The sequence below is a fragment of the Gallus gallus genome, chromosome Z (assembly GCF_016699485.2).
Source record: "Gallus gallus isolate bGalGal1 chromosome Z, bGalGal1.mat.broiler.GRCg7b, whole genome shotgun sequence".
Lineage (NCBI taxonomy): Eukaryota > Metazoa > Chordata > Aves > Galliformes > Phasianidae > Gallus > Gallus gallus.
In genome coordinates, this window is record NC_052572.1 from 28717353 (window position 1) to 28740783 (window position 23431).

The 23431-nt window shown below is 39.3% G+C and overlaps 1 protein-coding gene across 12 annotated transcripts in view; it reads left to right on the forward strand.

Moving 5' to 3' along the window:
- The window catches only part of KDM4C (lysine demethylase 4C), a 309184-nt gene that overhangs the window by 211269 nt on the left and 74484 nt on the right, over positions 1–23431 (forward strand). For 11 of the 12 annotated variants that reach the window (XM_046905735.1, XM_040655989.2, XM_015280207.4 and 8 more), the window contains 2 exons: positions 8712–8767; positions 18834–18942. In XM_046905735.1, coding sequence (XP_046761691.1) covers positions 8712–8767; positions 18834–18942 — 165 coding nt within the window. Of the gene's footprint in view, positions 1–8711; positions 8768–18833; positions 18943–20462; positions 23165–23431 lie in introns of those variants that run through there. The other variant, XM_040655994.2, reaches the window with a different exon arrangement.

Below are 23431 nucleotides of genomic sequence, written 5' to 3' on the forward strand. Positions count from 1 at the left end.
TTGGAACCATGACAGTGTATCTTTATAGTCTAATACACAGTAGGTCCTGTTTGATAATGATTATTGACAAGTGGAAGGCTGATAAAAAATTCATCTATGCTAATGAACGAAGATAGCCATAAATCAATCTTCCCAAAAAGCCAAAAATTAAAAAAAGAAAAAGAAAAAAAGAAAAAAAGAAAAAAAAACAAATAATTTTAAATAAATCATCTGCATAGCTCCTGAAAGTGTAACTGTATTCATACAGTGTCTTGATTGAGAACAAATGCCTCATTAATCTTAAATGCTTCAGCTAAAGAAAGCTAGTGAAGTCAGGATGAATAATGACTGGCATTACGGAGAATGCAACGTAGTGTACAATGTGCAAGGATGTAGTCATCTAGTAGCTATAGTACATAAACATGAGTACTTTTTTTTATTTAGAGGACAAAAGGATTTCGGACAGGAAAGATACGAGTAAGTGAGGAGGTGTGTTCCACTGTCTTACTTCATAGTAACCTCATCATTAATAGCACTACCGAGGAAGAAGTGTGACTTCTCACAGTTTACTTTAACCTTTCATAGTACTACAGAAATAATGCAGCATCTAAACTGGTCAGTTGGCACTGATTTCAAGAACTGTATGTATTTCAAAGATCCTTTGCTGAGTGGCAAGTGTTGAACAGTGTAGTGTATTTTTTATTTTTTCTGCAGATTAAGCTTTCTAATGCTTTATATTTCACTCTTCTATATTCACTCTTTTGATTTGTATGTGTTTCGTGGTTAGAGTACATTGGTTGACAGATTTTTCCTTTTTTTTTTTTTTTTTTTTTTGCAAGGCATTTGAAAAGTAGCACATAAGAGCTTTCTTCATTCAAGCCCAGAAACTACCCTGTTTCACCCCACTAAAAATAATGATTTTGAATAGTCTTTTTATAGTCATGCCCTTCTCACTGGTACAATGTCAGCATTTCTATTATAAACTCCTGTTTTCACAGCCTGATAACTGCCAAGATAACTCACTACATGTAAGTTGGCATAAAGTGTTTTAATTTTCAGATTGATTTTGTTAGGCAGCTTTAAAGCATTTTGATGTTGTTGATAAAGAGAAAGTTCTGGACTGAGTGTAAAAAACTGCTTTTAGCAAAAAAAGACATTTTTTTTATTTCCTGCATTTTCCTTTTTAGAAAAGTAATGCTAGATTTATCTATCTGTCTGTCTGTCTGTCTGTCTACCTTTCTCTTTCCCAACTTTCTCTGCAAAAAAATGACTTACTTGGAGAATCACAAGTGCTGTTGCTAACTTATTTAGCTAATTATGCTAATCAGAGATGGAAAGTATCATATTTCTGGTTTTGGTATTAGTCTATTACTGGGACATGCATTGCTTATAATAAAAGTCTTTGACACAGTGTAAACACTGAGTTTCTGTGATGCTGTCATAGAAAATGAATAATATTAAATCTGGGCAATATCTTTGTAATCTCAGACCGAAAATCCATTTGGACCTTCAGATCACAGAATCACAGGATGGATAAGGTTGATAAGAACCTGTGACAATTATCAGGTTCAACCCAGTGCTAATGCGGAATAACCGACAGTGCGTCTGTCTGCCTAAGGAGGAAGACTCCATTACCTCTGTGGGCAAGCTTACTCCAGTGCTTCATAAGTCATATAGTAAAGAATTGCTTCTTGAAATTCCCATCTTTGCTGGCCACCAAGTTAACCTTTGCCACTGATACTCATGTGAAGAGGCCTGGTTGCCTTGAGTACGTCTGAATTTCATAGATTCCTAAGATAGTTTAGGTTTAGGTTGAAAGGAACTTTGTAGCTCTCCTAGTTCCAAGTCCCCTACCATGGACAGGATCACTTTATACCAGATCCGGCTGTTCAAAGCCCTGTCCAGCCTGAAGCTGAACACTTCCTGGGATGAGGTATCCACAGCTTCTCAGGGCAACCTGTTCCAGCGTCACCAACATTTTAGTAAAGAATGTTTTCCTAACTTCTGATCTGTATCTCCCCTCTTTTAATTTGGAAACATTCCCGTGTCCTGTAATTACCAGACCATTTAAAAGTTGCCGTGTATCATTTTACAAATTCCCACTGGGTTCCACAAGTCCTGGAAGACTGTGATGAGATCTCTTCCTTCTCCAACCTGAACAAGACCAGCTGCCTCAATCTGTCTTCATGGGAGGGGTGCTTCAGCCCTCTGATCATCCTTGTGGCCCTGCTCTGGACCTGCTGCAACAGCTGCATGCCTTGCTTGTGCTGAGGAGCCCAGACATCTAGATATGGCCTTATGAGGGCAGAGTAGAGGGGGACAGTCTCCTCCCTCACACTGCTCGTCACCTCTCTTCTGATGCAGTTCAGGGTACTGTTGGCCTTCTGGGCTTGAAACACACACTGCTGGCTCATGTCCAGCTTTTCATCAACCAGAACCCCCAAGTCCTTCTCCACAGAGCTGCTCTCTATCCACTCATTGCCCAGCTTGTATTTGAGCTTGGATTAATTTGGGTATTCTCATCTCACCAAGTAGTTGTTTGTTCTCTGGAGGCTAAAGCATGATTTCTGTCAGTTGCAGTGTTGAATCTGGCCTTGCTTGGAGCTGAAATTGAACCAGAGATCATTTGACAACCATTTCCACCATAAATGCTTCCTCAGAGACCACACATGGTCTCCAGGAAGATGAATACAAAGTTATTGCATGGGCAGGGAGAAAGATAGAAATAGCCAGTAGCAGAATATCCCACTCTGCACAGTGTTGCTGATTTCTTGAAAAAACAATTTTTCATCTACTGATGTTTAGACTTAAATCTAATATTTACTATTGTTTCCAAATGCTGTCTTACAGTAATGAGAATAATCCTGTATATATTTTTATCAGTAGAAATGCTGTTATTCCATTTTTGTTTGTGTGTTTGCTAAATGCTTAGCCTCAGTGTGATGGTTATTTCTGCAGTCTCATTCTTCTGAGGGAAAATAATTACTTTTGTCTCTTATATCCTTGATTCTTAATATTTATTTATTTATTTATTTAAAACACAGCTAATCTCTGTCCTTTTGACTTCTCTTCAAGGGTGAGGATATCTACAGTCTTTCTTGGATGCTTGGAAACAGTTACTCTTTCTGCTAGAAACATCTTATAAAACTGAGTCATAAATGTTGCAGAAAGTGTTTCCTATACAGCCACCTAACATTCTCCATGTCATAACCTTTATATTTTTTACTTCAGATGTGCATGCTGTGAAGAGAAATGACACTATTTAGGGTGGTGTGGAAAGATTAAAATATTCAGAAGTGCACAGTTTCTGAAAATAGCATTTGCAAATGTGTTAAGAGAATCACTGACTCTTTTTAATTACAAAATTGTAGATACCAATATAAATGAGATAGGGACATCAGATAAGTGAAGGGACAGCAATGCCATCTGAATTAGTGCTATTCAGAGATATGATGCTGGGCATTGCAGGGCACTTAGAGAAGGTGAAACAGTTAGGGCATTTCTTGTTCAAAGGTTGCTCTCAAAACAGCGTGCCAGAACATCCTGAGGAACGCAACATTTGTTTTTCAGCCTTAACCATAGAAATTGTATCCATGTGACTTGGTTGTGGCAGAGTTCAAGATCTTATACCTGTTTTAAGTAGTTATAATTTTCTACCAACGAGCTTGTAAATATGACTAATAAGCCAGCATTTCTTTAACGGTTTTGCAGCAGCACACTCTTAAAAATGAAAGTAACTGTTCTGATTTCTTACTAGAAATATTTAGGACTGTTACACAATAATCACAGTCAAAAGAGGCATAGGAACATAGTTGAGAGGAAAAACAAAGTGTTTTGTGAGTTGGATAAACAGTGTCCTTCTTACTGAAGCAGTGCTGAAAACGTTATAAACGTCTTCATTGCTTTAGTCTACCGCACAAAATGTATACTTATCATAGAAACGTAAAATGGTTCAGGTTCAGGAATGGACCTCTAAGATGATCTAGTTCCAACACCCTGCTATAGGCAGGGACACCTCTCTCAAGGCCAGGCTGCTCAAAGCCCCCTCCAGCCTGGGCTTGAATGCTTCCAGGGAGGGGACATTCACCACCTCACTGGGCAACCTGTCCCGGTGTCTTCAACAAGACCAGAAATTAATACCTTGGGAAGAATGTCAACCTTAGGCAAGCATTCCCTAATCCTCTCCCAATCTATAACAATATGCAAATAAGAAACTGCCGTAGGCAAGGGCAGTGACTGTGTATTTGCTTTGTAGAAGGTGGCCACTGATGAATTTTTTTTATGAACTTCCTGCTCAAGTGGTGTAAACTTCTAGCATCCATGTGTAGCAAACTTAAATCACACTCTGTGAATAACCTTTCCTTTGTCTGTCTAGAATTAACTGCCTTCTCTTGTCCTTTGTCTTGTCTACTTAGTCAAGTCTTTTTCCAAGCCACTCATAATTTTATTGGCATTTCTCAGACTCCATACTGTCTTTTCTTTCCTAGCCTGAACATCCAGAACCTACTTAATTATCTCTTAGTTACAACTTATTGCAGGTGGTGTTAACTAAATAAAAAGAGAGGATTTTTTTTTTTTTTAATCAAGGCCCATAACATAGGAATAGGTAGAAATGAACAAGATTTTGTTCAATTATTGTGATATTCTTGAAAACAGGATGCAGTTTAATAGGGAAGAGTTCAAGGTGCTGAAGCTAGAGTACAGACACAGGAACATGGAGCAGTCATACCAGTCTCTGCTGTAGGAGTGTTTTTGAGGGTTGCAGTGCATGCAGTTGTTGCTGTTCAAAGAGATGGGGGATGCAAGTAGGATCTGCGATAATGAATTAACACAAAATCAGCTAATCCTGCTCTGCCTCACTTCATAGATGATTTGCTCTCTTTGCATTTTAGAGGAGAAAATGTGACCTCAAATGAAGATAGCAAAAAATTACTGATAGTTTAACTTAGTAAGAAGCTGCAGATGGAAACTGGCAAAAATTAGAGGAACAATCTGTTTCTCATGTTTATGATGCATAAAGCAAAAAAAAAAAAAAAAAAAAAAAAAGCTTAAATGACAGCAGAGAAGCTTCAGGTTAGCTGATGGCAGGAATGTGAAAGGACTGGAAAAGATTGTTAGATTGATTATGGAGACTATATCACCACATTTTTTTAAGAATTTGGAAAAATGTCAGATAAAATTAATTAGGAATAATATATGTTTTATTTATACTGCTTATATCCACCCACACATGTATATTTCCTTGAACTGAGTAAATATTATTCCTTGGAGATGACATTGTAATTTACAGGGTTGCAGAAGAAAAAAGTCAGCAGTTTAACAAGAAAGAGGATCAAGTGGAGCAATGTTCATAGTTGTCCACTGGAATAATCATTATTTAACTTTTACTTTCCCTCACCCATGGATTGACTGAATTCTATTTCCTTGCTGTGTCAAACTGCTTCCTATTCACACAGAATGCAACTGCTGATGAAGTAGGCAAATATGGAGTGTGTGAAAGCCTTTTTCTAAGAGCGTTGCAGTCATTATGACTGAATTTTGGCTGAGCGCAAAAAGCACACAAAGACAACCAAATGCATTCACTTTAAAGTATAAGTAAGTGTGAACAGATTTCTTTGTTGTTGTTGTTGTGTTTATCCATGCAATAATAATCAGTATGCAGCTATGCTTGAATAATGGCATATCATTCCAGTGAAGATGTTTTATCTTTTGGATGTATGTACCAAAGGGAGTATGGTTAATTCACATTGCCTTTTGCTGTGGTTTCTAGCAGTGGCTGAAACAGAGAAATGGAACATAGACTAGATTAGGAATTGTGGTTGCAAGATTCACTGTTTAATTGTAAACAAGGAAAACTGTGCAATTCAGAACCTATGAATGTGATTGTTACGAAAAAATGCATTGTTTCCACTAAAAATCTAAAAGATGAAGCAAACAGTGTAATAAAGATTGTGAATTATATAGCAATGGCTTAGTTTATGCAGCTATTGGAAAAGAGTGTTTTCTTTTATAATTCTAGAAAGTTATGGAGATTTTCAAGCAGGTGAGCAATTAAAAAAATTCTGAGTTTTAATTAAGTGCAAAATAATGTGCATAATAAATTATTATTTAATGCAAATACATATGACATAAAACTACTTGCTTAAAAGATTTGCAAAGTAATAGTGAAAAAGATGTGTTCTACAGTGAGGCTCTTCAGTGAAGTCTGTTGTTTATCCTGAAATGTACACACAGTGAACACTCATTCTGTCTGTATGAGGACAGGAGTCATAAATGCTAATATATGTCTGATCTCTTGGCTGTCCATAGTAGACATGTCTTTACTAGAAATATTAGTACTTCTAATAACTGCTTCCCCTGTGTTTTCACTGTCTGCAGTATAGCAAAACTGGAGGTAAAGTAATGGCCATATTGCACAGATGTAGGACAATACTTTGCAAAGCAAGGATGATGTAAAATCTAATAGGCTTTACTTCTGGGCCTGTCCACGCAGGTTTGCTATAAACACTGATGACATTTTCAAGTTCCTACAGTTGTTACCTGCCACAGAATGACCCATTTGGTTATTGCCTACCATCGCTGTCTACGCAATGAAGACTTGTATAGGTGGATTTCAGTTTCTACAGGGCCTGTATAGGGAAGATAAATTTCAAGCTTCAGGCTGCCACTGGGAATACATAAAGCAACTCTCTTTTTTATTTTTTTATTTTTTTTCCTTTTTAACCTAGTATGAATGCTCTGTGCTATACTGGATAAGAATTATGAATTGCAGTGTATAATTCAGAATTCTTCATATTGTGGCTAAGAGACAAGAAAACAGAAATTTGTTTGTAGTATCTTTCTGTGCTGTTTTAACGTAATTTATTTGTAGAACCATTTCATAGCCTTGGATTTTTTCTGTAGTTGCACTGAGAAATTACACAGCAAATGATCAGATAAAGGTTTTCCTTAAACATACCTATCAGAAGCGTGGAAGATTCATTTTCATTCTAGTACTGAATTTCAAAGTAGGCTAGAATACAACATAAAATCTCACAAAATAGAGGCAAACCCACTATTTTATTTTGGCTAACAAAAGCAATCTTTTTTATGGCAAATATAAAAACTTAATTTAATTAATTAATTAATTAATTAAACAAATTAATGAATTTGTGCATTAATTATAAACAAAACAAACAACAATTAGAACAACAAAAACAACAAAAATGACAGAATCCACTAGTGAGTAATCCCCTGAAGTTTCAGTTTGAAGGAGGATAAGGAAGTAGTTCCCCACAAAATTTTCAATTGAGTCAGTTATATTTCAAGAGTCTGCACGTTATTCTTCCCCTGCAATATGAGCTTCCTACTCCTGCAGAACTGCAGGAATTTGGCTATTTTTGAATCAATGTTCCATATTATTTCCTATTCTACTTGGTTCATTCATTTGGTTTTAATTTTAATGTTCTCATCTTGCATCTCCCACTGTCATGTATAAAATTAAAGCATCCTATTGGTCAGTAGCTCATTACAATGGTTGGCATGCTCTGCGTATAAAGATTAATGTTAATAGAAGAAAAGTTTATCCATTTCCTCATGGTGTTTAAAATGAATCAAAGGAATAGCTGAGAGAGAGACCTTTCCTTTTCTGGTTTGTAAGAAAGGATCAAAAGAGAAACCGTGTGGACGAGAGTGCAGTGCTATAGGATTAGCTGTAGTTGTGCCCCATTTGGCTTCTGTCTGGTTTTGTTAGAAGGAGATTTCATTAGATGAAGTGCGAGAACCCCACAAAGATACAGCTGATTGATTAAAAATGTTGGTTTTGGAAGGATCACTTTTACTTACTCTCCAACAGCCAAATGGAAAAGTCCTGTAGATTTTTAGTATAATCCTATTGACTTGTTTGCTGACTGAGTCTCTGTAAGATTACAGACATTAAATTCTGAAAAACCCACTCAGTTTTGCAGCAGCAGCCCATTTATGACCATTTTTCCTCTCTTTATGCAGAAACTACCTATGCCAGAAAGGATTGTTATTATAGGCCCTCAGATTTAAGAGTTCCAGTGAACTGGAACCTGGAATAAGTGGGGTTCGATCCTAGGTCTCTTGTGCTTAAAGCAGTGAACCTCACTTCTCTGCACCTCTGTAACAACATTAATTAGATTAAAAATGATGCTGTATAAAAAAAAAAAAAATTACTTGTTCTCTGTGGTATTGGTAAGAAAGGCAAAATGCTATCTGCTTAAATTGCAAAGAAAGTTCATTAGTTGCAAGGAAATACTTTGTTGTTAGGGTAAGTCTCAAAAGAAAGTGTCAAACACAGAATGTCTTTCATTATTTGAGTTGATCCAATGGTTTATGAGACACTGCTTTCTTCCTAACTTTCATTAAGTTAATTATGTATCATTTTGTTGTGTTTTATGTTGTGTAGGTTTCATGGCAATTCCAGCCTTTCTGTTGCAGTACTAGCTCAGTGCTTTTTCATTTGGCATTGCTTTCAAAGGGATTCTATAACTTTATTCAAGAGTAGCATTTAAAACTTATTTTTCTTCAGCTCTTTTGAGTTGTCGCTCTTTTTGTTATTATATTCTTTTTTTTTTCCCCTGTAAGAAAATGCAGTGCTTCTATGTGGCAGCTTGTAGCCCAGTACTGAAATATATTAGCAATTTACATGTACTTAAGATCAGCTGAATAAGACTTCTTTGTAACCAGTCAATAAAGCTCACTTGTTTCTACACTATTTTTATTTTTAGGAATGTTGTCTCTGCAATTTGAGAGGTGGTGCATTAAAGCAAACTACTGACAAGAAGTAAGTAATATATTCTTTGAGATTGCACATTTTTGTTTTAAATTTTTTCCTAACCCATTCCCATGTACTGAGCATTTGTAAGTTTAATTGCTTGATAGTGTGCCTTTAAGATGAATCTTTGCACTATTAAAATTACTCCTTCTGAAATGTGTCATTGGCATTTTGTGAAATAGTTAGACGCTAAAATGTGTATTTGTTTTAGTATTTGCACACGCTTACTTGTTTCAAATTCTATTCTGCCTGTCGTTGTGTAAAGAAAGCAAATGAGAGCTCATTTGTCATTGTTTGCATGAACAAATCTCATCAAGCACTGAAGTGTATTTTATTCTTTAGTCCTGGAAATTTGTTATTACAGAATTTAATACAGAACCTTTGAACTTCTCCTAGAAACAATATTTTAAATTAATTAATCTGAATCATGTTAAAGTAATTCTGGATTTTGAAGTGTTTTTCTAAGTACACTTCTATCACAAACTGTCAAAAACAGTATTGTTGCTGACATCATACTATTAACAGCATTAGTATTTTTCTTTGCATTTTTATGATAGTTATGATTTATCAGGTAACTGTTGAGGTTTAACCTATCAGGCAGCTAAGCACCACACTGCTGTTTGCTCTCTTCTCCCCCACTCCAGCATGGAGAGAAACAGGTCAAACCAGAGGAAACCAACGGGCTGAGAAAAGACAGTTAAATAGGACAGAAGAGGAAGGAAGTAATGATACAGGAATATACAGAACAAGTAGCGCCCAATGCAATTGCTTATCACCCACTGACAGATATCCAGGTAGTTCCCCAGCAGTGGTCCCTCCCCTGGCTAGCTCTCTCTAGTTTTATAGTTCACGACATCATATAATATTGGAATATCACTTTGGTCAGTTTGGGCCAGCTGTCCTGGTTCAGTCCTCTCCCAACTTTTTCTGAACCCCTAGCTCCTCAATTACAGGATAGCATAAGAAGCAGAAAGGTTCCTGGCTCTGTGTAAGCACTGCTGAGCAACAAATAAAACACTGGTATGTAATCACAGAATCATAGGGCTTAGAAGAGAATTCTGGAGATCATCTAGTCTAACCCCCTGCTAAAGCACATGCCCTAAAGTAGGTTACACAGGGAAGAATCCAGGTGGAGTTTGAATATCTCCAGAGAACGAGACTCCACAGCCTCTATGGGCAGCTTGTCCCAATGCTATCACCCTGAAAGTAAAGATGTTTTTATGCATATACGTATAGAACTTTGTATGTTCCAGTTTGTGCCCGTTACCCCTTAATCTGTTACTGGGCAGCACTGAAAAGAGCCTGACCCCATTCACTTGACTACCACCCATTGGGTATTTATAAGCATTGATAAGGTCCCCACGCATTCTCCAGGTCTCAGGTCTCTCAGCCTTTCCTCAGAAGGGAGATCCTCCAGGCCCTTCATAATCTTTGTAGCCCTCCACTGTACTCCCTCTAGAGGTCCCCTGTCTTTCTTGAACTGAGGAGTGCAAACTGGAGCAGTACTCCATATGTGGCCTCACCATGGAGGTGAGGGGGGAGGATAACCTCCCACCAGTGTGCTGGCCACACTCTCTTGAAGGCACCCCAGGATACCATTGGCCTTCTTGACCATGAGGGTGCACTGCTGGCTCATGATTAACCAAGACACTTAGGTTCTTCTCTGCAGAGCTCATTTTCAGCAGATCAGCCTCTAACCTGTACTGATACATGCAGTTATTTCTCCCCAGTTGTAAGTCTTCACACTTGCCCATATTGAACTTCATAAAGTTCCTCTCTTCCCAACTCCCCAACCTGTCCTTTTTGAATGGCAGCCTTCTGGTGTGTCAATCACTTGTCCCAGTGTTGTATCATCAGAAAACTTGCTGAAGGTATACTCTGTCCCTTTATCCAAGTCATTTATAAATGTGTTGAACAAGATCAGACCCAGTACAAACCCCTGGGAAACACAACTAGTTACAGGCCTCCATTAGTCTCTGCACCACTGATCATGACATTCTGCGCTCTGCCAGTCAGCCAGTTCTTAGTCCACCTCACTGTCCACTCATTTATCTGACACTTCCTAAGCTTATCTACAAGGTTGATGTGCGAGACAGTGTCAGAAGCCTTGCTAAAGCCAAGCCACTGCTCTTTTTTCATCTACCCAGCCTATCATAGCATCACAGAAGACTAGCAGGTTGGCCAAGCATGATTTCCTCTTTCTGAATCCATACAGACTGTTCCTAATAACCTTCTCTTTCCACAAAGCAGTTCCATCACCTTCTTGAGACAGAGATGAGGCGTCCCATCATGGCCCATAGATTTGCGTGCATTGAGTTTGACTAGATGACCTCTGGACAAATCCTCCTCCACCAAAGAGAAGTCTTCCTTTCCTCCTTTTATTTTCAGAATCTGGGATTCTTGAGGGGCAGTCTTAGCAGTAAAGACTGAATCAAAGAAAGCATTCAGTACCTCTGCCTTCTCAGTGTCCCCTGTTACCAGGACAGTCACTTCATTTAGCAGCAGGCCTACGATTTCCTTTTGCTGCTGACACACTTAAAGAAGCCTTTCTTGACCTCTCTTGCCAGATTTAGTTCTAAGTGAGACTTAGCCTTCGTCACTGCATACCTGCCTGCCTTGACAGCTTTCCTGTAATCCACTCAGGTGGCCAGACTTCTTTTCCATATTCTGTAGACTTTCTTTTTCCCTTTGAGTTTTTCCATGGGCTCCTTGCTCATCAATCTGTGTCTCCTGCCACTTTTGCTTGATTTCTTATGCTTGGGAGTACATCAGTCTTGAGCTGGGAAAAAGTGGTGCTTGAGTGTCAACCAGCTCTCTTGGATACCCTTAACTTCCTATGCTCTAATCCACTGGATACCTCCAAGTTGGTCCTTGAAGAGGTCAAAGTTTGCTCCCATGAAGTGCAGGGTTGCAATCCTACTTACTGCTTTGTTCCACGTAAGATTCTGAACTCCACTATTGCATGAACACTGCAATCAAGGCAACCTCAACCTTCATGTTCCCAGCCAGTCCTTTCTTGTCTGTATGAACAAGGTTCAGCAGCACACCTCACTTTGTTATCTCCTCCATCACGTGCATCAGAAAGTCATCTTCCACACACTGCAGGAACCTGCTGGATTGTGTATGCCTGGCAGTTGCTTTTCCATCAAGTATCAGGGTAGTTGAAGTCCCCCATTAGAACCGGTGCTTGTGATTGTGAGGCTACTTTCATCAACTTCCTCCTCCTAGTGAGGGGGGCTGCAGTACACACCCACAAATATGTCACCCACATTAACCTTCCTCTTAGTTCTCACCTGTAAGCTCTCCCCTCATTCATCATTCATCTCTTGGCAGACGTCAGTACATGCCAGTTTTCTCCCACAAAAAGTGCGGCTCCACACCCTCGCCTTGCTTGTCTGTCTTTCCAAAAAATACGTACACATCCATGACTGTGTTCCAGTCATGGTCCTCTGACTGTACACAGATCCCTAAATATTCCTGTTATTTGCAATGCTATGTGCATTGGTGTAGAGTCACTTCAAAGACGAAAAGGGAGCAGAGGATTTATATTTTCTTAGAGGGATGCAAGAAGATCATAGAATCATAGAATGCCTAGGTTGAAAAGGACCACAGTGATCATCTAGTTTCAACCCCCCTGCTATGTGCAGGGTTGCCAGCCAGCAGACCAGGCTGCCCAGAGTCACATCCAGCCCAGCCTTGAATGCCTCCAGGGATGGGGCATCCACAACCTCCCTGGGCAACCTGTTCCAGTGTGTCACCACTCTCTGAGTGAAAAACTTCCTCCTGATACCTAACCTAAACCTCCCCCATCTTAGTTTAAAACCATTCCTCCTTGTCCTATCACTATCCACCCTTGTAAACAGTTGTTTTCCTCCTGTTGAGTATCGGAAGGCCACAATAAGGTCTCCCCAGAGCCTTCTCTTTTCCAGGCTAAACAAGCCCAGTTCCCTCAGCCTTTCAAGGGAGAGGTGCTCCAGCCATCTGATCATCTTAGTGACCCTTCTCTGGACCTGCTCAAGAGCTCCATGTCCTTCCTGTACTGGGGGCTCCAGGCTTGGTTGCAGTACTCCAGATGGGGCCTCACAAGAGCTGAGTAGAGGGGGACAATCACCTCCCTCTCCCTGCTGGCCACCCCTTTTTTTAATGCAGCCCAGGATACAGTTGGCATTCTGGGCTGCAAGCGCACACTACCAGCTCATGTCCAACATCTTGTCCACCCAGACCCCCAAGTCCGGACCCCCAGCAGGGCTGTTCTCCCAATTTGTATATATACCTGGGATTGCCCCGACCCAAGTGCAGCACCCTGCACTTGGCCTTACTGAACCCATGGGCCCATTTTTCTAGGCTGTCCAGGTCCCTCTGGATGGCTTCCCTCCAGTGTATTGACTGCACTGCTCAGCTTGGTGTCATCTGCAAACTTGCTGAGGGTGCACTCATTGCCATTGTCTGTGTCATTGATGAAGATGTTGAAGAGCACTGGTCCCAAGACCTACCCCTGTGGGACACTGCTTGTGACTGGCCTCCACCCTAAAGATTCCCCTAACTATACATACTGCTGAGGTGGTTGGCCTTCTGGCTTGTGTGATGGAAGGCAGCTAAAGAACATTTGTCATTGTTCTGGTTGGCCTTACTTATTCACCAGTTAGTTGCAATGGCATGAGCATTTCCATTTTGGACACCATACCCCAAGTCCTTTAGTTTACAGCCCACCCCAGTAAGTTTGCCAGGCTGCTGCTGAAGATAGCCCTGCCTTTTCTACACAGACAGATCCCATCTGTCCATAACATGTTGTAATCCTCATAGAAATTCCCATCGTCATGAAAACTGAAAGTGTTGTGTCAGCACTAGCCATATAGCCAGGAATTTGGATAGGCATTATATGTCTATTTCTGGCTGCCCTCTTTCCTCCAACAGGCAAAATTGAGACGGTAACCTGGGCACCAGTGTTTTTCACTTGCACTCCCATGGCTTTATAGTATTCTTTAATTCTGCCTATGTTCCAGCTTGCTGTGTCATTCATGCCCACGTGAAAAAGCAACAGCAAGTAATAGTCCATGCTCTTCACTAACTATTTCACCCTCTTTTCAGTGTCCCATATGTTGGCTCCTGAGAGGCAGCAAACCAATCAAGACACCCTGTGAGGCCAACAGAAGGGACCCTTAGTGCCTTTTAAGGGAGAGTCACCCACTACAAGCACTTGGTATTTCCTTTTATGAAGTCCTCTGTAAGCTGTTGATATGACTTCTCCTTACAGACCTTGGTCATGGGTGTCTGTATTTGCAAGAGCTTAGTATCTGCTTTTGGTAGTGCAGCTAGAGGGTGTGGGCCGATGTGGAGCCCTGCTTTTGTGCATCATCAGGGACTAAAGTAACTCCTTCTCAGTGTTATCCAGTACTGGAGTATGATCATTAAACAGACTCTCTCTCTCTCTCTCTCTCAGCATCTCTAATGCTATGCAGCCTTTTAACTGCTTCTTGCAACTCAAGCCACTTGTCATAAAAGATCATCCACCTGTGCACACCTTGGGCAGGTACTTACCTTAACACCAGGAGAAGGTTCAAAACACTCGGTTGCAATCAACTGCCTTAACCAAAGTCTCCTTTCTCACCAGTTCTGTCTGGGTGGATATATCAGGTATCTCTGAGGATTTTCTTGTAGGGGCACTGGTTTTAACCTTCAAGTGAGTGCCCACCTCTGTACTGACAGAGATCAGGAGTGCTTCCCTGGTAGTGAATCTGCATGCAAGGTACAGAGCCCTGCCTGAGCGAACTGCAGCAACAGAGAAGAAAGTGTTCTGCATCTTCTCTTTCCTACATGTCCTACCTGCACAAACTGCCATGCCACACCATGCCCTTACTGGTTTTCCACACCCTGGTCACCATGCTCCTGGTCACTCTAACTCTCTAGGGGCTGTCTTCGTGTGTGAGGAGGGTTGCACCTTCACTTCTCACCCTGTCCATGCGGTGTGGGAGCCGCCTCTCATCAGGGCTTCTCCTGTCCTGCTCAGGTAGGGCTGGGGCTCCTGTCTCTCTCTGTGCTTCTCTCTTTGTGGTTTTTGCCATGGTTCTGCTTCGCTGGGAGGAATCCCCCATCTGTCTACATTTTGGAGCTGATCCTGTCGAAGTTATTGACATTATCCTCATCCTAAATTTGGCTCACAGCACCATAACAGCTCCTAAGAAGAAAGTTTCCTGTATCCCTTCTGAAACTGGGACAATAAGCTGAACAGATTAAATAGGAAGTGGTGCAGTTTATTATTATTTTTAATCCCAGTGTTGGAACACTCTTCACGTATTTTGGGTCTTCACTTAGCAATACAATGTAAACCTCTTTCTTTAATCCTTAGAACTGCAGCGTGGTTGTCCAGCAATGTGATCACACCAGTTATCAGGCCAGAGTTTGTCAGTGATTTGCAACTGGCTGCATAGTATTTTTTTTAAATTTTGTGAATAGTTGGGTGAGGAGAAGGTTGTATGTGAAATTCGTGGACCAGATCTTAACTTCAGAAACCTTTAATACTGTTGACATATTAATGAAGATTTTGACCAACACTTGCCAATACTCTATACTCACATGGCTTTTAGCTCTGTTTTTAATTCCCCTAAATAGTTGTTTGCTACCTGCTTTTTCTGACTAGAGAAAAAGGAAATTACATCAAAATAGAATTTATGATGTCCTTCTGATCTTTGGAGCTGTTGGATTGCATCTTTGAAAGCAGAGAAATCTTTGTTGTAGATCAATTAAAATATTTTAGAAATAGGTTATAAGATTTATAGGATATAAGATTAGATAAGAATAAAAACAACCACAGGGATCTGCAGGAAGTGTCTTCCTCTTTGTAATGATACATGAAGTCTTCAGTTTTGCATTACATCCCTCTGGGTTTCTATCACAGATTTCTGAAATCAGAGCTCTGTAAAAGTAGTTAACTTCTTTTTTTTCCTATTTCCTTAACACACTGCACTTGCTTTTCAGTATTTAGTTTTCTCCTGTACTCTATCTTTGAGCATTATCTCCTATTTTGAACTTCTGAAAGTTTTCACAAGTGTGTTCCAATTACAGTTTTGTTTTCTTCAACAAGTATAAAATCCAACTGTGATTCTGAGATATTTTCTGTGTACTGAGATTCCTTCTTCTCAGGCGAACACAGCAATTATTTCAAGTCCTATTAGGTTGAGAGAAGTCAGAGTATAAAGGCTTGTGTTAAGGTTTTTTGAAGAGACATTTTATTTATAGCATTTCTGTCCCTGTAAAGCTTAGATGGTAAGACACCTGTTATTAAGACAATACAATTTTGAAGGCAGGCAGCAATGAAAATGTTATTAAAAGAAAAAACAACAAAAGGAGGACTGGAAGTAATGTTGGTCTACTACTTGATGATACAAATCGGGACAGTCAAAATGGAGACATTTAATACCTTCTTTGCCTCTGTCTTCAACACCAGTGATGTGCACTACAGGTCCTGTGAGGTGGAGGATTGTGACTTCTCTAACAAAAAACTCCCAGCCAACTCAAATTTGTGCAAGATTTTCTGCTGGATACATATAAGTCTTTTGGGTCTGAAGGAATTCATCTCAGAGAGCTGGTTGATGTCACCATCAGCTCTTCTAGCTATTTTTAAATGGCGTGAGAAATCTGGAGAGGTTCCAGTAGATTGGAAGCTGGCAAACATTATGAAAATAACATTTTTCAAGAAGAGTAAGAAGGAAAACCTTATAGTTACAGGCCTGTCAGTCTCACTTCAATGTTTGGTAAAATTACAGAGAAGATTATTCTGGGAGTTATTGAAAAAACACCTGAAAGACAGTTGGAGAGTTACAGAATGGCTTGGATTGAAAGCCACCTTAAAGATCATCTACCTCCATCCCCTCTGGCATGAGCAGGCTTGCCACCTGCTAGATCATGTTGTCCAGGGACAATTCAACCTGAACATGAATACTTCCAGGGATGGGGCATCCATTGCATAAACAGTTTCTCTGTGCAACCTGTGTCAGTGCCTCACCATCTTCTCAGTAAAAAATTTCCTCTTAACATCTATCCCAGATCTCTCCTTTTAGTTAAGAACCATTCTCCCTTGCCCTGTCTCTATCAGATTTTGTAAAAAGTCAGCCTCTTTCCTTTTTTATAAGGTGTTATTGTTTAAGTGTTAGAAGTTCCTCGGTGAGGTCTCCCCTGTGCTTTCTCTTCTCCCTGAGCACAGCTCCCTCAGCCTCCGATCATCTTCATGATTCCAGCCTCCTCTGGACCCACTCCAACAGTTCTGCATCCTTCCTGTACTGGGGGCTGCAGATCTGGACACCGTACACTGGATGGGGCCTCACAAGGGCAGAGGAGAAGGGGGAGGGCACCTCCCAGACCCTGCTGGCCTCCCCTCTTGGAATGCACCAGAGGATACAGTTGGTCTTCCAGGTTGCAAACACACACTGCTGGCTCGCTTCCAGCTCTTCATACACCAGGACTCTGTAGCCTTTCTCGGCAGTGCAGCTGTCACTGAGTTCTTCTCCCAGTCTATATTATTGTCTGTGATTGCCCTAACAATGACAGTGACACTCCTGTCATTGGTCCTAACCAACACAAGTTCATGAGGGTTATGTCTTGTTTAATAGACTTAATTTTATTTTGTGATAAGGCTACCTATCAGGTTGACCTAGGGAATCCAGTAGATGTGAACTTCTTGGAAAGCCTTCTGTACTGTCTCTATTAGTAGCCTTCTAGAGAAAATGTTGAGCACACATCTAGACAAAAACATAATGTTATGAGTGAACAATTGGCCTGAAGGTTGGGCTTGAAGCATTATTGGGCTCAAAGTGTTATGAGGTCACACGAGGCTGGTGGCCAGTCACTGATAGTGCTCCCAAGGCTCTTTTTGAGGGCCAGTTTTCTTCAATGTTTTTCTGTTTTATTAACACAAGTCTCAACTGTATACTAAGTAAGTTTGTGGCCAATGCTAAATTGAGAGTTGACTCCCCCAAGGGTAGAGAGCCCTTGCAGAGAGATTTTGACGTATTTCAGGACTGGACAATCACCAAGCATATGAAATTTAGAAAGAACAAGTGCTCGATTCTGCCCCCTGGGTCACAGCAACCTTGGATATATGCACAGACTGGGAGGTCAGAGGCTGGAAGGCAGCCCCATGGAAAGGGATCTGGGGGTTCTAGTTGACAGCGAGATGAATATGAGTCAGCAATGTGCTCTGGCAGCATAAGGACCAGCTGTAGCCTGGGAGTGCATCAGGCCCAGCACTACCAGCTGGTGGAGGGAAGGAGTTGTCCCACTCTGCTCTGCACTGGTGCATCTTCACCTTGAGCACTGTGCAGTTTTGGGCACCACAGTGTGAGAAGGATGTAAAACTATTAGAGAGCTTCCATGGGAGGGATACAAACATGGTGAAGGGTGTAAGAGGGCAAGATGCACAAGAAGTGGCTGAGGTCCCTGGGTTTGTACGGCCCAGAGCAGAGGAGGCTGGAGGGAGGCCTCACAGTTGCTGCAGCTCCTCTTGAGGGGAGCAGAGGGGCAGTGCTGAGCTTTGCTTTCTTGTGACAGTGACTAGGCCTGAGGGGACGGCATGGAGCTCTCAAGGAGGGTCAGGGGGGTGTTAGGAATAGGTTCTTCACCAGTGGATGGTGGGCATGGAACATGGGTGGTCCTGTGTGGAGCCAGGAGTTGGAGTCAGTGTGCCTTGTGGGTTCCTCAATTTGAGATATTTTATGATTCTGTGAAAATACTGTAGTTGAAAAATTGCATATTAATAAAACAGCCTGGCCTGTGCATGCGCACCTGGATAGAACACCTACGAAGGTATTGCAGTTAAGAAATACAATGTGAAAAGCATTTAAATATTTTTTTTTCAAATGAAAATTTACAGTAAGAAGCCAGTCTGAAATGATGTTTGCATGAATTGTTAGTGTTGTAAATTGCATTAACTTGTTTCAAAGAAGTCTTCTGAAATCTTAGAAGGCAAATGTCTGGATGAGGTTGCCTTGTAAAACTGATCAACAAATTTCAGGTAATGAAACATTGCTTGTATTCGTGTGGGGTTTTTCTGGTAGTATTCTTGACCTGCCACTTTTCACAGGTGGGCTCATGTAATGTGTGCAATTGCCGTTCCAGAAGTTAGATTTGGTAATGTTACGGAGCGTACACCGATAGACACTAGCAGAATACCTTTACAAAGATTAAAATTGGTGAGTACTATATTCATACATGCTTTATATATGCTTTGCTATTAAGATATTCCAATATTTTGAAATGCATTCAAAATCTTAATTTGAATTACTATTGCCAATTACAGAGAATTAAACTATGTTTAAGGTTAGAAGTACCTAACTGAGGTTTTACTGATATTAACCTATTACTTTTTACATATAATGACAGTTCATTAACACCATTTACAACCTCTGCTATTTCTTTAAAAAAGTTTGAATCTGTCCTCCCCCAGATGAAAAACAGAAAACTTGACCAGTATCAAGTGTGAAAGTTCAGCCTCTGGATTTGTACTGACAATGAAAGCACTGAAACCTAGACTATGAATATCACATAGTACGTATTTGTGAGGTCTTTTTATTATGTATTTTTGCCTCAAGGAACAATTTGTTGAGGTAAAAGGATGTATGATCTGGTTGTCATGCAGTTTCTCTACCATCTGGATATTGAAAAGCCTGCATAAAACAGATCACACGTTATATTGAATTGAAAAAAAAAACCAAAACTCTTTCTTAAGGAATTTTGAAAGCTGTTGTAAAAAATAAATATAAATATATCCACTGCTAACATTCTGGAGGTTGATTTACAAAATTGGAAGACATATTGAAGTGCAATTTAGGATAATGTTCCTTGCTATGTTACAAAGAAAATTAGTAAATTTGACAGTTTGCATCACTATGATATCATCATCTGCTAGAAAATGACTTGTGGACCACTATAATGATGTAGGGAAATGATGTCATCAAATTTCTGCACCTGCTTCATGCTTTTTCAGAAATATTTCTTGATTTACCTGACCATAAACTAATTACTTGCACAATTTAAAAAATATTCCTGAATGCTATTTTAGGATTTGTTTAGTTTAATATTTGCTGTGTTACAGAGGAATGAAGTGAAGGTTCTTTCATCATCCTTTCTCTTAATTTTGTTTCTCATAACTTCAAAATCTTGGATTTTTTAGTTTTTTAATAACATACATTGAAATCCTCACTGTGACAGAAGATATCTCAGGATCTTGTTTGAACAGGCAATGGCTTCTCAAAATGTTTGTGACAGTTCCAGATCCTTTCTAATCTGAAAATATAGCCAGTAGAAGGACTGAGAATTAATTTAACATTTTTATATGTTTTGAGGATCATAAACAGTAACAGACAACTGTCTGTTTGGAAGTGATTGATCCAGAGGTTGAAACCACAAAAATGTGTAGTTGACCCGGTACTGAAATTCATTCCCTTATAGACTGTCCATTCCTTGAACTGTGTAAGAGTAATAGAAGCATTCTGGAATTAAATTTTTGAATTAATTTTAAATTATTTGATGTAAAGGTATGGAATCAAAATACACAAAATTTGTGAAGTGTGCGATTTACAATTTCTAGGTCATTTCTGCTGAGTATGAGGCAATTATGTTAATCAGTTATTTATAACTGCCAACTTCATTTTCCGTGCTTTCCTGCAGTCGATAGAAAATTGGTTGCAGTCTTTTTTTTTTTTTTTTTCAGTTTTTGAAGCCTCTTTCAGAACAAAATGACATTGAAATGCTACAGATTGTCTTTAGCTACACATACCCTTTCCATCTCTTGCAAGTTCCCGAACATTTAGAAGTTCACTGCTTGCTTTTAAGTAAGAGTTAATGTATTTGGTTGGAATTAATATTCTGATGAAGGAACTCAGTTGGATACAGAAAAAATAGAGGTGGGGTGTAATAGCCATCGATGTAGTACTGCCCCATGTAGTGAGTGGATGGCCTTACTGTGAGGAAGGGAAGCACTGTAATCCTGGATTCTCTCATTAAACCTTACTTTTCCAAAACGTCATTTCAGACATTGAATTTATAATGAAATAGCTAGGCTTGTTCTAGTTTAAGGGAAGTATGCAGTTTGACAATCTCTCAAAGGCCCTATAATGATTTAATGTCAATAAATCTATAAATTTCTGTTCCTTGGTTAAAGGAGCAGAGAAAAATCTGCTCTGAAAAACACCAGTAGTCTGAGTCTGTTTTTAAGTTACAGCAAATTTCCTGAATAACACTGTAGGTTTTTTTTTTTTTTTTTTTAATAATAGATATTTAGTGGAATTACATGGCTATTTCATATTTTCTCAAAATATTTTAAAGCCCCATGTATTAGATTTTTTTTGTAAATTATTTTTTCTATTTCCTTAAACACAGGGTTTATATTTCTCTGCTACTGTCAGTAACACTGAATAAGTCAAATGTGATTGTTGTATTAGTCTTCCTAACTATTGATTCTGCAGAATAACATTTATGCTCTCATACCCACTGACTTCAGGGTTTTTGCCTTGGAGAACCCTAAGCATGGTATTATAATAGCTTTCAGAATCTGTAAGCAATTGATTCAAGCCAGTTTTGCCTTTAAAATTGCAGGGCTTGCCAGTAACACTCTTAAGCACCCAATTCCTCTTCCATTTCTGTCCAATTTTTTAGGTTACGGGTATGTTTTTTCGCCATTCTCCACCATTCAGCACTATTGTTGTGCACATTGTTTGCTCATATTGAGTAGTCATTAGTAATATATGTTTTTAAAACTTTATTTTGTGGACTATCTTTAAAATGTTATTTATATTAAAGCCTGGGATAGCTAATAGTTACGGTTTGTCCTATTATGTTTAGTTGCTGTCCTGTGTGTTCCGTTGCTTTTTTAATATGTGCAGAAAACATCAGAAAACAAGTATAGAAGGATATAGTACATTCTAGGGTGCAGCCAAATAAAATCTACATGTTACAATGTGAGAATGAATAGTTCTAATTGTTTTAAATATTGTAAATCTGTCTGCTTCTTTCTGTACCCCTTCCTCCATTCACTCATTACTTTCCCTTTTCTCTCCTTCCTGTCTCTTTCTCTGAAATAATAAGGAAAGCAAATAAGCAGAGCATCTATTGTTTTCAGAAATCTTTAGAGACTGGGCTCACATTTTCTTTAATGTAGCATCTACAGAAGAATATAAAAGGAAATAAAAAGTCAGTGTTTGCTTTTTGACAAATTAAAGAACATCTGTGCAAATGGAAACATATTGGTAGGTTATTTTTATTGCCTAGTTGATATGTGTACTGATTGCTGTTAAATAGTTTTAATTCACTAGACATTTTTGGGTTGAAATCAATGTGTTTTCTGTAAGTCTTTCTATTATTAAATATTGTATATTAATTTCTTTCAGAGTAAATTCTATATTTGTATTTTGCATACAGTAGTTCATAACTACCATGTTGTTTTATACAATTTAATGTTTGCAAATTTTTGTTTTATAGAATGCCAAAATGTTTTTATACTTACCTGTTTTTTTTTAGTGGGTTACATATCATGTTCTGTCGTTGTTGAAAATTCCTGACACGCTGAAGTGTTCATGAAATGCTATATCTCTTGAAAATGATTATTTTGTCAATGAAAATAGTCTAAATCAATACTTGATAGAAGATTTTGTTGTTGTGTTTTTTGTTAAGAAAAAAAAAGTATGGTACATACCTGTTGTGTTGAAATAAAACAGGTTGTATCATGCTTTGTAGTTTTGAGCTGTATTTCCCTGACACTGGTGGAATCTAGATAACTTTAGCGTGGAAGCAAGGCCTCCCACTCAATTTCAGTGTAGAGGGAAACTCATGAGGGTGTTATACATCTTCTCTGTATTTTCCTCTGGCAGTAACTTTTCTCTGTTTTTGAAAGTTAGTGAATGGGAAAGTGAGATTGTCCTGATCTCACAGTCAGGCCTGGGTCAGGCCTTTATATTCAGTCTGGACGGTCATATCCAGCAGGCATTTGAGTTCCATTAACTGTGTGAAATTAAAAATTGTGATTATTAAACTAGGAAGCAAGTATTTTGGATTTAAAATTCAGGGGCTTATACTCAAGTTCTAAGATGAAATGGCTGGAAGACATACCTCACCACAACATAAATTTTAAAACAATGTATGGAAACTGCTCTGCAAACACTTTGAATCAAAAATCATGTAGGTTCAAGATCATCAGGTTCTACTGTCAGTGTGTCCTACCAAGTTCCCAGCACTAAACCGTGTCCCTTAGTGCTGTGTCTGCATGTGCCTTAAATACCTGCAGGTATGGCAGCTCCACTGCTTCCCTGGGCAGTCTGTTCTGATGCTTGACTGCTCTCTCTGTGAGGAAAGTCCCATCTAAACGTCTTTTGGTATGATTTGAGACCATTTCCTCATGTTCTATCACTTGTCAACTGCAAAAATAACTCACTGCTACCTTCTTTCAGGTAGTTGTAGAGACCTCCAGAAGTTCCCTCTGCTGCTTCTCATAACTTTTGTTTTCTAGCACTTTTTTCAACTTCTGAGTCTTCTCTGCACAAGCTTGAGCAACTCAATAACCTTCTTGTAGTGAAGTACTCCAAACTGAACACAGTGTTCAAGCTGTAGTCTCACCTGTGTCAAATACAGAGGGACAATTGTCTCTTCAGTCCTGCTGGTCATACTATTTCTGATGCAGGCCAGAAT